The sequence below is a fragment of the Leptidea sinapis genome, chromosome 5, assembly GCF_905404315.1.
Source record: "Leptidea sinapis chromosome 5, ilLepSina1.1, whole genome shotgun sequence".
NCBI classification, from domain to species: Eukaryota; Metazoa; Arthropoda; class Insecta; order Lepidoptera; family Pieridae; genus Leptidea; species Leptidea sinapis.
In genome coordinates, this window is record NC_066269.1 from 11511131 (window position 1) to 11528776 (window position 17646).

The following is a 17646-nucleotide window of genomic DNA, read 5'->3' on the forward strand; positions in this document are numbered from 1 at the left end:
CACGCGAACATCACTATTGAGAGTGACTTAAATTTACAACTACCCTCAAGCGGATTTTTTTTTTACAAAATGTCCTATTATATTATAATGCCAAAAATACTTATAAAATAAAATGAATTAAAAAGTTCTACTGGCATGTTAGTGCTATAATGTTTTTAGTATATTGTAGTGAACCATCAATACAATATACTAGAAACACTATCAAAAGCTTTAGTTAAATCTAGAAAACAAGTAACATAAATTTTTCTTTGTGTTGTATCTAATAGTTTGTTGCGGGCACAAAATAACTATTTTTTCCAGGGCTCCCATCTAAAACTAAATTGATTCTCGTGAAACTTCATAAAAGTATCGAACCGTGAGTTTATTGAGCCGTCTAAAAGTTTTCCTATAGCGGTGGCCAGTGAAATAGGTCTATAATTTGCGTAGTCACTTATAGCCCGTGTTATTCTTCACTATTGCAAAGACCACAGTACTTGTGTATGCGATACACAATGAGTAAAATATCGCTAACACTCTCGGCAGGTGATCACTGTTGTCATTATAAATGTCACCTGTTGCTTGCCGTGCGTACCAACTCTATAGGCTAGTCTGTATTGTCTCTGTCATAAGCTCTGTTCAAACTGAGGCAAATAACGCGCGGAACGCGTTTTAGAGCAATTCGCTTGCTTGTTTAGCCTCTCGAACTAACGCGACTTCCCGCGTGTCATTTTTGGTTGTTCAGTGTAGAAACATCATGCATTGTGAGATTAAACAATACCGCCGGGCGACCCGCTCTTGTTTCGCTTCAACTTGAGCGACTACTCGCGTCAATTTGAACACCTCCATACAAGTTAGCAGACACAATCGGCGCGAGCGACTTCCGTCCCGCGTTCCGCGCGATAATAGCCTCAGTTTGAACAGAGCTTTACGGTCAAGGCGTCTGAGAACAATTGTGAATTATAGTCAATTACTAATTATAAAATAGTATGACTATTATCCAAGAAGTCTTTTTTTACTGAGATTGTCATGAAAAGGACTCTTTTAGATACACAAACATATCACAAATTTTTGCGATTATAAAAAGGTATAAACACATGGCTATTAGAGTCTCGAATATCTTTCTAGTGCCATTAGTCGAAATCTTAAACCAAACATGTTTACTGTTCTATTAGGAAATACCTCGATTGTGATTGTACAATGAATGAGAAAGATACTCGTCGATCATGTAATGTTGGGTAGAAAGAGATAAGATAGTCCGGCTTAGTTCAGGTATCTACTGCCTGTTATCTTTTCTAGGAAATAAATGAATTTAAAAGAACAACAATCACGAAAAAGTATTTTATTTAAATATGCAACACTGCCATCAATCAAAGAAAATATTTGCAAAAATAATAAATATTAGTACTTAAAGATATATTAATATCGATGTTGCATACCTACCTTGATATTCATATCCTTGTCAAGCAGTAGGTTCTCAGCCTTGAGGTCCCTGTGCACCACTCGGTTCTGATGGCAGTACCCCACTGCCGCAACCATTTGGGCGAATGCTCGCGCCGCCTCAGATTCGGGCATTCGACCTCGCTCTACCAAGTGTTCTGGAAGTAGAGTTCATTGGCTAAAGACGAAAGGTTCGTATTTTATATGCCACCCTCAGGCTATTTATGGGCACCATAACGGCGCCTATTTCTGCCGTGAAACAGTAGTAAGCTGCGTAAGCATGTTTCGGTCTGAAGGGCGCCGTAGCTAGTGAAATTACTGGGCAAATGAGACTTAACATTCTATGTCTCAATGTGACGAGCGCAATTGTAGTTCTGCTAAAAATTTTTGGGCTTTTCAAGAATCCGCAGTGGCACTGCTTTGTAATGGGCAGGGCGTATCAATTACCATCAGCTGAACGTCCTGCTCGTCTCGTCCCGTATTTTCATAAAAATTAAATAAATTTAATAAATAAAATTAGGTATAACGAAATTTTATTTAAAAAAATGTAGCCCGCTGAGTTTCTTGCGCCTGTTCATCATTTGTGGCGAAGGTGGAATTCGGCGGAAGGAATCAGGTGAAACACCGGTTCGGAAAACTCCCCGTGATAAATGCTATAGAAACAATGAAGCGACGTCTCTACGCAACGCCAATTGATCCAGCCGTTCACAGAGCACTGAGTCTCGGACAATTCGAGCTGCTCTGCGTTGCACGCGGTCAAATAATTCGAGCTGATACTGGGGTGCGGCAGACTAGAGATGACAGCAATACTCTAGATGATGGCTTTAGGTAAGTGATTAAAAAAACAACTTTAAGAGGTAAATTAAAGGTAATAAGGTAAGTTAAAAAATTGAACAAGGTATTTCTACTATTCTCACAATATTATTATCATAATTATATAACCATAGTATCTATATACTATGATACTATAATTCACACAACGCATTATAGTATAAATAAAATGAGATTAACGAACAATTATTGCAAGCAAACATTTTAATGCAACATTCAAAATTGCTGTCAAATGACAAAAGAGGGATGGCAAAGAAATTTAAAAGTACTATTTTCATTGACAAATCTCAAGTGTCCATTGTATGACATACATTATACGACCTACTTATATCTCTCTGATGTGACCATTGACTTACAATATACTAGAGTATAGAATAAAAAAACGTGCGAGAGAGAAAAAGAGAGAGAGAGAGAGAGACATCTCTAACGGAGCAACAGCAAGATAGAAAAAGAAAGCGAATATATTGTTACTGCAACATGTACACAGTCAGCAATACAAACCACTAGCATAAATCCACTAGCTAACGCACACATACATAATTCAAAATCAGGTCGTCTATACGATAGTATATTGTCCGCTTAATGCTTAATGGTTCTTCTCCATCCGCAAAAGTGCCAAAAGAAGTTTTTACGTCAACACAAACAGAATTGCTATGATTGTCTTGCACAAAGTGCAAACACTCTGGGACATTTTGATGCCACTTCAAAACCAAAAACGAGTGTGTATATCCATCAAAACACTTGCTATGCCGTTACGTGGGAGAAAGGCACATAAACTCAAATTAAAAGAGCTTCGGAAAGTGCAGTGTAGTCACAATCTTTTCTTTAAAAGAATTATTGGGTTTTTCAAGAATCCTTCTAAATCAACTTAATAAACCTTACTGTGTACTAATTCTCATAGAAATAGCTCAAGCTTATCAAGTTCTTTTTTTTTTTAATTTAGAACAGATAAAATTTCAGAAATAGTAGAATTTTTGCCGGTAACATATTTATAGTGTTGAAAAGTTAAAACTCACCAAATATTTCTCCATTTGGCGCGTACTCAGTTACCAAATATAATGTGTGTGTACTCTCCATGACCTGAAAGTATACCAACCAATATATTATATTATTTAAATATATATAATAATACTCAATTCGTAGTAGGTTAGGTAGTCGTTCAAAGTAGGTTTATAGTAGTTACTCTCTGTTGAGATAAGACAACCAGAACGAGTCAAAAAAAGCACTTACTCCTACCACGGAAAGGCGCGCCTGTGATTACTCTGGTGCTCCAAGAGAGTGTGAGCGGCGGTGATCACTTCCCATCAGGTGACGAACGTTCATTGTCCTCCTTTTCCATTAAAAAAACGGGACCGAAATCAGGATCTCCTCGGTAATTTTTTTGACATCCGGAATATATATATATGTCCATTCATTGTCATCAAAATCTCTAAGGTGTTCCCGATGTAGTAGAACCATAAACTTAGTATACAAGCGTAATAGAAGAACCCTGTGTGGAGTGAGAAATTTGGATCATGTCATATTGGACTGCGTTTTAATTTGAGTGTTTTTATCATATTCATTAGAAAATATAATGGTATTGTGTTTTGTGTTATATTGTGTTTTTAAAGCAACAATCCAAATAAAGAACAGGTAAACACTGATTCTTCCATACTACTTTCGTGGGTTTAATTTTCGTAGAAAATATTCACTAAAATATTTTGTGTTACATTTTATATACGGAGTAAATACTGTATTTTCTAAAGATAATATTAATTTAAAATTAAAATATCTGTTAGATAATAAAATATTGCTGTTTGAGAAGATTTTCCTACGACTGGAGTTACACACGCGTCGCGGTAAGCTATTGAAAACCGACTGCACGTCTATTGTCTGCCTCGAGGTTCGACGCACACAACTGCGGTTCGTTTAGAGCGATACACAACTGCTAAAACTACATGCAGTCGATTTCATGGCGAAAAACTTATAGTCTAAGATCAAATTGCTCGATTCCGAAGCCATCTGATAAACATAACTTTGAATGAATGTTGTGGGACTTATGTAATATATTAGCGATAGGTTGCCTTATAAAAAAAAATTGCTGCAATTACCTGTAATAAATTTGATGACATAAATTGCAACTATATATTATGTTTTTTAATCAATTTATTGTCATTCTAAAGGAAATGATGTAAAGTATTGAACAAAAAAAATGTTTGCCAGCTCTCAGTCAGCCTCAACGTTAGTAAGTGGCGTGCCAGTTCTTTATTCAAAAACTTTTCAGGCGTGTGTTAGTTTTCGTTTACAAATTGGCGCCGAGTCTTTTTAAAATCTCCGTGTATCTCAAATCTTCCATCATTTGGCTTCCCGAGAATTTATGCAAGTGCCCCTACACTGTTTCTTCAGCAAATCAATAATATCTGGGACACTAGAGATAAACACGCAATGCAAGTGTATCTTAGTAAATTGTCAACCAGTGCCGGAAGAAACTTATGTCTTCTATGGAGTTTTCTCCATGGTCGAAGAGCAGGGTAAAACGAACCATTCCTAATTGAGCCCCCAGAAGACTCAAATTTGCGGTTACCACAAATAAATCTCCATTTGTCGTATCACCGTTCTAAAAAAACACTTCCGTTAATGCCTCGCCTAGTATCGGAATACTTGCTAATTCCTCGGTCATTTGGAAGGTAAAGCCAAATTGGCTTCGAAGTTTGGGCATCATACATAGCACGACAATACTTCAACATTCTCCGGTCCACATTCTGGCGCTCTAAAAAGCGCAGGTCCATATGGAGTATTAATTATATTATTATTATTATTAATTTATAGTATTAATGTCCATCCATTGGTACAGTGCTCTGTGACTTGTGAGCGGCTAGATCACTTGGCATTGCGTAAAAACGTCCGCGTGACTTCGTTGTGTCTTCTAGCGCATTCATTACGGGGAGTGTTCCGAAGAGCTGTTTGACCTGATTCCTGCCGCCTAATTCCACCTCCGCACACACATCAAAAATTTTATTATGACGCCCACCATCTGGATGTAAGCCGTTATTATTTGATGATAAGCACCATTAGAAAACATTTCACTCCGTTCACAAGGCGTTGCATCGTTTATAAAGTCATTTCTGTTGTAGTGTCATTTACTATTAACAAACATTTTGAAGCAATTCTTTTGAATTTGGGATTACATTTGTTAACAATGTGTCATTTTCAAACTTATATCCCTCACGGTAGGTGCAATCATTTATATGATAAATATGAATGTTTGTTTCCGAGTCATGGATGCTTATTTGTATTTATATATGCTAAGTAAGTGTATTGTATTAAATATATAGGTGTATAGTACCCATAGTACAGGCTACGCCTAGTTTGGGGCAAGGTAATTTGTGTAAGAGTGTATCAGTATTTTTATTACTTCTGGGATTTTTTTTTATGGAATAAGAGGACAAACGAGCGTACGGGTTACCTGTTGTTAAGTGATCACCGCCGCCCACAATCTCTTGCAACACCAGAAGAATCACAGGAGCGTTGCCGGCCTTTAAGGAAGGTGTAAGCGATTTTTTTGAAGGTACCCATGTCGTATCGTCCCGGAAACACCGCACAAGGAAGTTCATTCCACGGCTTTGTAGTACGTGGAAGAAAGCTCCTTGAATACCGCGCTGTGGAGGACCGCCACACATCCAGGTGGTGAGGATGATAACCTAACTTGTGGCGTGTCGTGCGAAGGTGGAATTCGGCGGCAGGAATCAGGTTCAACAGCTCTTCGGAACACTCCCCGTGATAAATGCGGTAGAAGACACACAATGAAGCGACGTCTCTACGCAACGCCAAGTGATCCAGCCGTTCACAAAGCACTAGGTCCCCGAAATTAATTAAATTAAATTCGTAACCAAAATTTAATTTAATTACCTATCTTGTAAAAGCATATACATTAAATTGAGACAGCTGATGTTAAGTGTCCGTAGTTCAGTAATATTACCAGCTACGCTAGTGCATACCCGTATTACTGATTCGCGGCAGAAAATACTTGCACCATACAAGCTTCACCTGAGCCTCATGTTGAATGAATAAATTCTATATATACGCGTGAAAAACCAAAGTTACCGACGTAGTCCAAATGATTGCGAAACTGAAGTGTTGAACGTTACGTTGGATGAGGGCAACGCAGGACCGATCGTCGTGGAAATCTCTGGGGAGGCCTTTGTCCAGCAGTGGACGTCTTCAGGCTGATGATTATACGTGTAAATGAATAACGCAATAAGAATTCATACCTGATATAACTTAACGATATGCGGATGCCTCAATCTCTTCATGATAGCGATCTCCCTGAAGGTCTTCTTCAAGTTATCTTCATCTAATCTTGATTTATCTATTATTTTTATCGCCACCTGTAATTTAAAAAAAATATATATTTTACGGCTGCAGATTTTCGGTCATTGATATAATAGGTACGATTGAACATAACATGATTAGGTCTTAGATTATTATGCGCGAGAGACACTTCCAAAGTGGTAAAATGTCTCCCCCATGTAACTTATCAAATAAGAGAATGATAAAACTAAAAAAAAATATAGGACGATTTACAATCAAACTTCCACCGAAAATTGGTTTGAATGAGAACTAGTAAGTAGTTTTTTTAATACGTCATAAATCGTAAGCCGCAATTCACCTTTCATTCAATTAACCCAAATATAAAAAACCACATTCAATTTAATAAACGTAAGAAACTTGTATATCTTTTTACTTGCTACTACGGAACCCTTCATGGGCTCCGAGTCCCACACGCACTTGGCGGCTTTTTATTTCATTCTTTCTATTGATATTTAATTCAGTCATGTATTTTTGTACTTTTTTTTCTTTAATTTGATAGTTTTATAATAATAATTATTAAATATTTAAATTTTTAAGCTTTGAATAAGTGAACTCACTATTCCTCATGATAGTTTTTGTATCTTTTGAAGAATAAAAAAAAGTGCGCGCACAGTACCATGTCCTCCCGTCACCGTGAAACTAGACGATAAATGGCGCCATAGTGTGAAGTGATATTATATAGGAGATATTTATTTATCAAGTTTCACTGTCAATACATAGCATATCGGTAAATATAATAGCCAAGAGGTAAGACTAGAGAGGTTTATACTCAAAATAGTTTAAATTCCTGTGCTGCGAATACACTGTCGTGATGAGGAGAAGATTCGCGTTACACTGTCGCGACTCGTCTAGACAAACAATTTATTATAATACCATTTATATGTTATACAAGATTATTTATATGTTATGAAATATTATGACAGTACACTGCCAGTACGTATACGAGAACCTCCTATACGCTCATAAAAATATTAGCCAATTTAAAAAGAATAGTGATGTACACAGTGTCAATACTCGAAACAAACATAAACTCGCAATTCCATCTACTAGGCTCCGTAAAATTGCTAAATCTTTTAAAGTGGATTGTGTTATATTTTATAATAAACTCCCAAATGAAATTAAAATATTACCTATTAAAAAAAATTAATGTGTCGTAAAAATAAATTAACATCTAAGGCCTAATTACAACGTGAAAGATTATTTGAATGATAAAGATAGTTGGAATTAATGTTCTAAATTTTGTTAATGAATATTGTTATACTCATTTGAATGCTATTGTAACTTGTGTACTTCATCCTGAATTGCGCTTATAAAGTTTTACAGTGAATAAAGATTTTTTTGACTTGACTTTGACAAGTTTTGGAGTCATTTTGTTTTGCCATATAATACAATGGTGCGTGTGGTGTCCCACAGAATAGCATCACTCCATCTCCTCCCGCGGATTTCGTAATAGGCGACTAAGGGATACAATGGAGGATGAGCAGCGGGATCATGCCAACCGAGTCGATTATGGCTAAGCCCCACAATATTTTCGAAATTGTCGGCAGCAGTACACATTTCATCTTCCACGAGTTAATAGTAACTACTGCAGAAATAAATTTCTCCAGGTCATGCGATAGGTATAACAATAAATACCAACAAATTGATATTTTCTTTCAAATCTACGGGAGGTTTGTATCTGAGATCAGGAAATGTGTCTAACTCGTTCCCTGATTGCAGCTGCAACCCTTACCTTTATCTATAACTTTAGTGTTGCATGCGAGCCTATTTGTACCCGATCGAGTAATTAATCTAGCAATTATGAATCTACACGTTTGTAAAAACATTGCCGGCTTATTGTATTTTTCTAAATTAAGGCTAAAACTATGTAAAATATATAGCTGTTTGTTTTCCGAATAAAAGAAAAAAAAATATGTTCGTCGCAGAGATATTTGGGGGAGGCCTTTGTCCAGCAGTAGATTTCTTCCGGCTGATATGATGATTATAGAAGGAATATATATTTGCGTACAAAAGTAGACATTTTTTTTTACATTTTTGAGGTTTTGCTCTTGTCTTTATCATAAAACACTTTGACGAACCACTTGAATAGAATATATTCAATAATTTAACTATAATCACAACTATATACAAGTAACAATAAATTATTTATAACAATAGGGTAGTCGGGTGACCAGCAGCTAAGGCTAGGGTTACTATGGATGCGAGTTCTGACGAAAATTTGTTCTGACGAGTATGTCCGAAATCCTCGTCAGTACAACGCGTTTACACTGTGCGCGTTTTCTGTTATTCTGATAGTCAGTTCGTTTCTGCCGTCCAGCGAAGATGGACGAATTTTATGAATTTGATTTGCTTGAAAGTCCATTATTTAAATTATTATTGTTAAATGGTGGAAAGACAGAGCATGTCAACGAGTTATTTTCTATAAGAGACGACAAACGAGAGTTCCAAATGTAGAGTGTTGAGTTCTGTAGCAACTTTCTCCCACTTTTGCCGAGAAATATCTCTGTTGTGATCAATTTAGTCTCTCATATCCCACAAACACCTGTTCTCGTACACGAGACTGATCAATTTATCGTTATCCATGGTGGAAACCAAATCACTCGAAATTCGCAGACGCAGGTCGTGCGAAAAAATCAAACTCGTTTGAACGCTCGAGTGGTTCTGACGACATCGTGCATGTTCTGACGCGTCTTTGCCAGTGTAAACACTGTCATTGGATACCAGGCGTTTGTTTCTTCTGACGAATCCGTCAGAACTCGTCAGAACAAATTTTCGTCAGAACTCGCACCCATAGTAACCCTAGCCTAACACGTCCGACACTTTCAACTGCCCCAACAAGAAGTGCCCAATAGCCGAGAGTAATTCGTAACAGTTATCCTACTTATTACCCTACTTACTAGCCTTAATAATTAGAAAAAACTACCAGCAAAATATATCTAATATATAAAATTCTCATGTCGCGGTGTTTGTAAGTAGTTAAACTTCTTCGAAACGGCTTGACCGATTCTCATGAAATTTTGAGTGCATATTGGGTAGGTCTGAATCGGACAACATCTATTTTTCATCCAATTAGTTCAATTGTGAATCTAAACCATTCTCGAATCCACCTAAAGACACACAGAAAGTTTCATTAAAAATCGGTCCAGCCGTTTAGGAGGAGTTCAGTTAAAACAAACGCACAAAAGAAATACATATGACTAGCTGACCCAGCAAACGTTGTATTGCCATATAAAGTAACAAATAAAAAAATCCATTGCCATCTCGCAACCCTATTGCGGATCTGTGGATGTAACAGAATAATATAAAAATCGCGATAGAAAAACAGGTGTTTATCGTAGACGGGTGAAAATGTAAAGTTGTATCATAAAATGAAAAATAATTTATCTAAAAATTAAAAAAAAAATTGGGGTGGACTACCCTTAACATTTAGGGGTCCGATTCTCAGACCTACCCAATATGCACACAAAATTTCATGAGAATCGGTCAAGCCGTTTCGGAGGAGTTTAACTACAAACACCGCGACAGGAGAATCTTATATATAAGATGATTATCATAACTGAATGTTGGTACTAATTGGAATATTAATCTGTTAATATAACATTCAAGTTAAGATTTCTCTGCGGTACGGAATCGTGCGCAATACTGCCTCGTACTTTATCAGTATATGCATGAACACACACCTCTTGAAACAATGGCTGTAAAGAACGTTAAAAGCCACCATACGTACGCGCTATGCGTCAGCTGATCGATAAGTAACTGATAACACATCACCAATGATAAGCATAAGTTAATGGCCTGCCTTGTGAGGAAACATTAGAAGTTTTTTTTTATGATAATAAGGGACGAGAAGAGCAGGACGTTCAGCTGATGGTAATTGTTACGCCATATGCCCATTACAATGCAGTGCCGCTCAGGATTCTCAAAAAATCCAAAAATTGTGAGCGGCACTACAATTGCGCTCGTCACCTTGAGACATAAGATGTTAAGCCTTATTTGCCCAGTAATTTCACTAGCTACGGCGCCCTTCAGACGGAAACACAGTAATGCTTACACATTACTGCTTCACGGCAGAAATAGGCGCCGTTGTGGTACCCATAATCTAGCCGGCTTCCTGTGCAAAGGAGCCTCCCACTGGAAAAAGTGTATGGGGAATACAATATGGGCTATAAATAAGAAACCAGTTAAAAAAGAATGGGTCCTTAAGAAAAAAATATTTAATTTTTTCATGACATCACTGCTTTTAATCGAATTGCAAATACATTTTTCTATTTTACACATTATTTTGGGTGTCATACAAGATAAGCACATCGTCCAGAATTTAACCTAAGCGCTGCGAAGTATTCGGTCCAGGTTGAAAGCCGAGGTCATCATAATTACAAGAACTATTTCTAGGCTCTGTAGGTCATATATATAGGTCATATAACTCACTGGCCAAATCGCAGAACATTGATTTATACATTGCGCTTGCTCAATATAAAAAGAAAATACTTAATTTACACACGTGACTTAGAAACCTTGTTTTCATATTTTCATTTTTATTTTAAATTATATATTACAATATTTTTAGATTTTAGTTTATAAATTGTTAAAATTACTGTCCTATAAGCGTAGTAAAAATTATGAATGCTATGGTAGCTTATAAGTGAATTAACTCTTATCCATATTATTAGTATATTTTAAGTTTAAGCATGTAAAGAGTGTAATTTGTTAGTTGCCCAAATATACTCATAGTTTTAAAGGTAAATGTATACACTTCTATAATAAAATCCCAGCCACTGTTCAGGCATTATCTATAAATAAATTTTAATGAAAAGAGCGCAAAAAAAGAATGCTGGGAGAGTTTCTTGCGCCGCTTCTTCTCTCTCTAGAGCGCCATTTGTTTCCGAAGCGGTAGTAGTATCTAGTAGTTATTAGAAATGACATCAAAAACAATTCTAAAGGAATCAATTTTGAGAAAATAAATGCCTTTTATATAAATAAATAAATCGAGTCCAAGTATTGCGCTTACGCCTGTGTTATTCAAGCACTGATCCTTTGGGTTAGAAAAATCTTAGGTGTCCATTTTATAAGCTAATTAGTCAGTTAAATATAAATAACAGAGAAAAACAAATTGAAAACGCACACGCAAATACAAACGGAAGTTGATTTGAATGATGACATTTAAATATATATTTAATTGGTCGATTTCATAACTTTTTAACCGACCCCCAAAAAATGAACATACCGACGAAATGAGAACCGCTTCCTTTTTTGAAGTCGGTTAAAAAAGGAGGAGTTTCTCAATTCGTCTGTATTTTTTTATGTTTGCTACCTCAGAACTTTCGACTTGGTGAACCGATTTTGGTCATTCTTTTTTTATTTGAAAGCTGGTGCTTCCTGTGTGGTCTCATTGCTTCAGATCTGACGATATTATCCATGAGAAAACCATAAAAGTCTTATATTTGCTATATAAGTATGTGCGCGACAAATACACGAATAATTCAATATCGCGCCAACCGATTTCGATGATTCTTTTTTTATAGGAAAGAATATACTTTAAAGGGAGTTTGGTGAGAGTTAAGTTAGGGTCTGATTATGGGATCCATGTCAAAGCAACGGAACTCTTCAATTCTTAGGAGCAAATTAACGATACTCGGCCGAATCTTATGATGCTAGCCGGATATTTGATTCACCTACCGTAACGTCGTTCTGGTTAAGTAATTGTCGTTGTTGAATATGATGATCAATAGAACTCCTTAACGACTTACAGTTACAGTGCGATCTGTGGCAGAAATTCTAAAACAAATTGCAATGCGTTTACGTTCGTTGCTGCATTGCAACATTTAGTAGGTCTACACATATTTAGACATACATTACTTCAGATTCACAAAAAAAAAATTAAAAAAAAACTATTCCAAAACAATAGATATAATATGCACAAAAAATGCGTATTTTTATACAATCTAATTAACCATACAGACCTAACATCTCATGTCTCAAGGTGACGAGCGCAATTGTAGTTCCGCTCAGAATTTTTGGGCATTTTAAAGTATCCTGAGAGGCACTGGATTGTAATGGGCAGGGTGGTTTAATTACCATCAGCTGAACGTCCTGCTCGTCTCGTGCCTTATTGTCATAAAAAAGTCTATTCCCCATTAGCCAGCAACGCATCTCTTAACCCCTGGTGTTGCGGATCTCCATGGGTCCATCCTCACCACTACCCTTCACGTGAAGCCTTTTGCCTGTTTGCCCCCTCCTTTATAAAAAAAATGTAAACTGAGGCAATATAATCGTTCCCAAAAGTCACCGTGTTGAAAATTTCGTTTAAATAACTAGAGCTATTTTCGAGATATACATTTAACATATTTACAAGAATTTCACGTAAGTATAAAAGCAAAATACAACCAGCCGTTCCCGCCTGCTTCGCTGGGCGAATTTTAAAAGGAAATAAATTAAACTCCAAAAAATAAGTAGCCATTGTAACCATCTTGGATAAATTTCGCATCGAATGGTGGAAGTTTCATGTCGATACGATCAGTGGTTTAGGCGTGATTGAGCCTCAAACAAAGACCGTTTTCATTATATATATATATATATATATATATATATATATATATATATATATATATACTAGCTGATCCGATAGACGTTGTTCTGTAGATAATAAAATAAATACTGTTTTAAAGGAATTTGCCAATAATATTTCAAAACACCAAGAATTTTTTAAAATATGCTCCCTGTCAATGACGTTCTATATTATGTATAGAATGTCATTGCTCCCTGTTGTTAACTATAATGAAATTGTTTCACAGCAGACCTGTCAAATGATCGATGTCGTATGAGAGAATTGATTGACGCACCGTCAATAAATTCTCTCATAGAAAATATGTCCATACAAAACAAATATTGCAAATAAAAATAATTATGGGTCCCAAATCGAAATAAAAAGTATCCCATCTCTCAAGTTGGACTTAACTGCACTCGATGAAGTAATCCCCATTAAAATCCGTTCATTAGTTTAGGAGTCCATCGCGGACAAACAACGTGTCACGTTATTTATATATATTAAGATATATGTTTAAACAATTAAGAAACTTAAGTTGCATAATATAATGTATCGCGCAACGATTTGCACAACTCTGTTCTTTATCATATAACTAACTTATACCCCGCGACTTTGACCGTCTACACACAGGACTAAGCACGCAGTAGCTACATTACAATTTTTTTTTAAATAAAGCACACTTGCTTATAACATATACTGTCGCGACACTTTTTGTACATAATGATGTGTTCTGCAAAGTCGTAGTACATTACTATATACTATCATCAATACTTTACGCAGTGAACGCGATTTAAAGAATATTTTAGATTTTTTACACCTTGGGATACATTATTTGAGTTTTAGTAATGACCTCTAATTTTTTTAACGTATAATATGTCACCCGGTTACAGTTTAGCTTCCCAACAGTGAAAGAATTTTTCAAATCGGTTCAGTAATTTCGGAGTCTATTCAATGTTAACAAACAAACAATCAAATCTATCCTCTTATAATATTAGTATAGATAATAACAGTAAAAAGTAGCCGTGCATCAATTGATCGATAATTCAATGATACGGTGCCGATAGCGTGCTTGATAACAACACTAGGGGCTAACTTACTTCTAAACTACAAATCCGATAGAATTGTAATATACTAGGTAACTTGTCAATCTCATATCTTCAAACGAGCGATTCTTGTTTGTAGTTAAACTCCTTCGAAACGGCCTGACCGAATCTCATGAAATTTTGAGTGCATATTGGTCTGAGAATCGGACATCTATTTTTCATCCCCCTAAATGTTGAGAGTGGTCCACTCCATTTTTTTTTAATTTGTTTGATTATGAGTCAGCATTAAAAAATACATACAACTTCAAATTTTCACCCATCTACGATCAACAGTTAATTTTGTATCGCGATTTTAATATCGGCAATACAACGTTTGCTGGGTCAGCTAGTAATATATAATTTACGTGACACGTTGTTCGTTTGCGATGGACTCCTAAACTAATGAACGGATTTTATTGGGGATTTCGTCATGGAGTGCAGTTTAGTCCAACTTGAGAGATAGGATAGTTTTTATTTCGATTTGGGTCTCATAATTATTTTTATTTCCAATATTTGTTTTGATTGGACATATTATTTTCTATGAGAGAATTTAGTGACGCATGGTTTGACAGTTCTACTGTGAAACAATATCATTATAACAACAGGGAGTATACGTTGCGAAATAATTAAAAAAATATTGACAAATACATAAAAAACAGTATTTTATTTTATTATCTACAGAACAATGTCTGTCGCGTCAGCTAGTATAAATATATAATCTGAATCTCGGAAGCGGCTCCAAAGATTTTAATGAAATTTAGTATACAGGTAGTTTAGGGGGCGAGAAATCGATCTAGCCACGTTTCAATTTACAAAAATTTAGTTTTATCCGTGTTTTAATGAGATACTGCTAGAATAAAATTAGAATACAAAGGTAAATTTCACCACTGTATACAAGTACACTGTATGCAAGTAGAAAATGGGTGATCCGGAAAGCAGAAGACCCCAGTTCTAATCCATATGTCCTATTAGTTTATTTTGTTCAAGTTTTGTACCTTCATAAAAGTTCGAGCAAGGCTCGGTCGTCCAGGTAATAATACTACGTTCTATACTACACAAATCACGTCGCATAAAAACTAAGTCGAAATATGGAACATGTCACAAATAACACCATCATAAGCTTTGACTGCTTTATCTATACATTTTCTCATTTACTACAGTTTTTTTCTTTATGGAATAGGAGGACAAACGAGCGTACGGGTCACCTGGTGTTAAGTGATCACCGCCGCCCACATTCTCTTGCAACACCAGAGGATTCACAAGAGCGTTGCCGGCCTTTAAGGAAGGTGTACGCGCTTTTTTTGAAGGTACCCATGTCGTATCGTCCCGGAAACACCGCACAAGGAAGCTCATTCCACAGCTTAGTAGTACGAGGAAGAAAGCTCCTTGAAAACCGCACTGTGGAGGACCGCCACACATCCAGATGGTGGGGATGATATCCTAATTTGTGGCGTGTCGTGCGAAGGTGGAATTGTTTAAAATATTCTTGGTCAGTAAGCAGCAATGTAAAATATTTTTTCAGTTCAGATTTGATTCGGTCAGTAACAGATGACACCAGGGGCGTGCATTGGTTTTCTGGCAAGGTAGGCACTCTAGATAACACTAGTCGTGGATGCGCTTTAGTTTGACAGTACCTAGTTTTGAGGTCTAAATATTGAAATTGTTTACCAAATCTAAAGACTGCCTACCGTAGGTATATATATATGTAGGTAGAATCTAGCCTTAGGAAAAATTTATGAGTGGGTGTTCAGTAAAATTTTGGTAATAAATTACGGAACCAAATTAAACTAAATCAACTTTAATACTAGTTCTAAATTTGTGTAGGTTTTTACCGAGGTAGGCACTGCCTTATTGCCTATATGGTATGCACGCCCCTGGGTGACACACGACTAAGGTGAAAAGTGTGCCTACACTGCAAAAGCGTCCGGGGAAATGTCTCAGGATGGGGGTACCACAAGGGTCTATTCTTGAACCGTTCCTTTTCCAAATTTACATTAATGATACCTACCTAACCTTGTCTTTAAGCACATTTTTGCCGTTCCCCTATCAGACTGGGAATGATAATAATATTAAAAATGTTAGATAGATTAGAGAGTACACGAATGTTGCGACCGCTAGATTAGTATACTTCAGTTATTTTTACAGCATCTTGACGTACGGTATTTTACTATGGGGTCATGCTGCTGACATTGATATAGTGTTTGCTGTGCAAAAGAGAACTGTTCGTGCTATATATCAGCTTGATTATAGACAGTCTCTCAAAGAAAAATTTAAAGAAATAAATATTATGATTGTTCATTCTCAGTACATTTATGAAAATTTAATAAACGTTCACAAAAATCGTCACCTTTTTGCTCTTAATAGTGATTTTCATTATTATAACACTTGAAATAAGGGATTGCTTGTAACTAATTCTAGTAGGCTTCATAAGATACATAATAGCTTTAAGGGTAAATGTATACACTTCTATAATAAAGTCCCAGCCACTGTTCAGGCATTATCTATAAATAAATTTAAATGTTTTATAAAAAAATGGCTCTGTCGTAAATCCTATTACTCCACTGCTGAATATCTAAATGATCGGACAGCCTGGGACTAGATTGTGATTATTTTATAGCGATAGAAATGATTGTACAATATTGTATATTTTTATTGAAAAGAGCGCAAAAAAAGAATGCTGGGAGAGTTTCTTGCGCCGCTTCTTCTCTCTCAGAGCGCCATTTGTTTCCGAAGCGGTAGTAGTATCAATTTTATTAGAAATGACATCAAAAATCAATCTTGAGAAAATAAATGTCTTTTATGCCTTTTTTATTATGTCCTTATTAAATAGAACATCATTGATACTAGTAATAGGAAATAGGTACTTGACAATTTTATTTGTCAATGTGTGCGGTAGCTAGTCGGTCAATATTCCATATTATCTAACATACCCAGCAGCTGATGTCTAGAATAGCTAACTGCTTACGACTTGAAAATCATAATCGGTTACAGTCACAATAGTTTCGCTTTCCTTTTCTATTTTGCTGTATCTCCGTTACAGATGTTCTTCTCTTTCGCCCGCTTTGATAGTCTATACGCTAGTATATTGTAAGTCTATGAAACATCTGAAAATTGCGCGATTATTTATTATAAATGAACAATAAATACCTACAATAAATTCGTTGGTTAAACTGTCCGCGGATTTCGCACAGCTAATTTAATTTTTATTGAAAAATGATACCATGCATTTTATAAAATATGAAATAGCATCAAACATAAGCTTTAAAACGGTGTTTGAATCACTAAATTTGATAAATAATTATGGAAGTTGTGGCATCCCGAAGACAAAATTTGTATGCGAAAAAAAAATACAGTCGTGCATCGTAAAAGCTTACCTTGATTTTTAACGTCCTAGATAAATTCTCTACAGTTTCCCATTTACCA

At 35.9% G+C, this 17646-nt stretch overlaps 1 protein-coding gene across 5 annotated transcripts in view; it reads right to left on the bottom strand.

Moving 5' to 3' along the window:
* LOC126964466 (serine/threonine-protein kinase SIK3 homolog) overlaps nt 1–17646 on the bottom strand; it is a 68486-nt gene that overhangs the window by 30144 nt on the left and 20696 nt on the right. For all 5 annotated transcript variants that reach the window (XM_050807585.1, XM_050807587.1, XM_050807584.1 and 2 more), the window contains exons 2-4: nt 6498–6614; nt 3264–3327; nt 1420–1574 (exon numbers count right to left, since the gene is read on the bottom strand). In XM_050807585.1, the coding sequence (XP_050663542.1) occupies nt 1420–1574; nt 3264–3327; nt 6498–6614 (336 nt within the window). The remainder of the gene's footprint in view (nt 1–1419; nt 1575–3263; nt 3328–6497; nt 6615–17646) is intronic.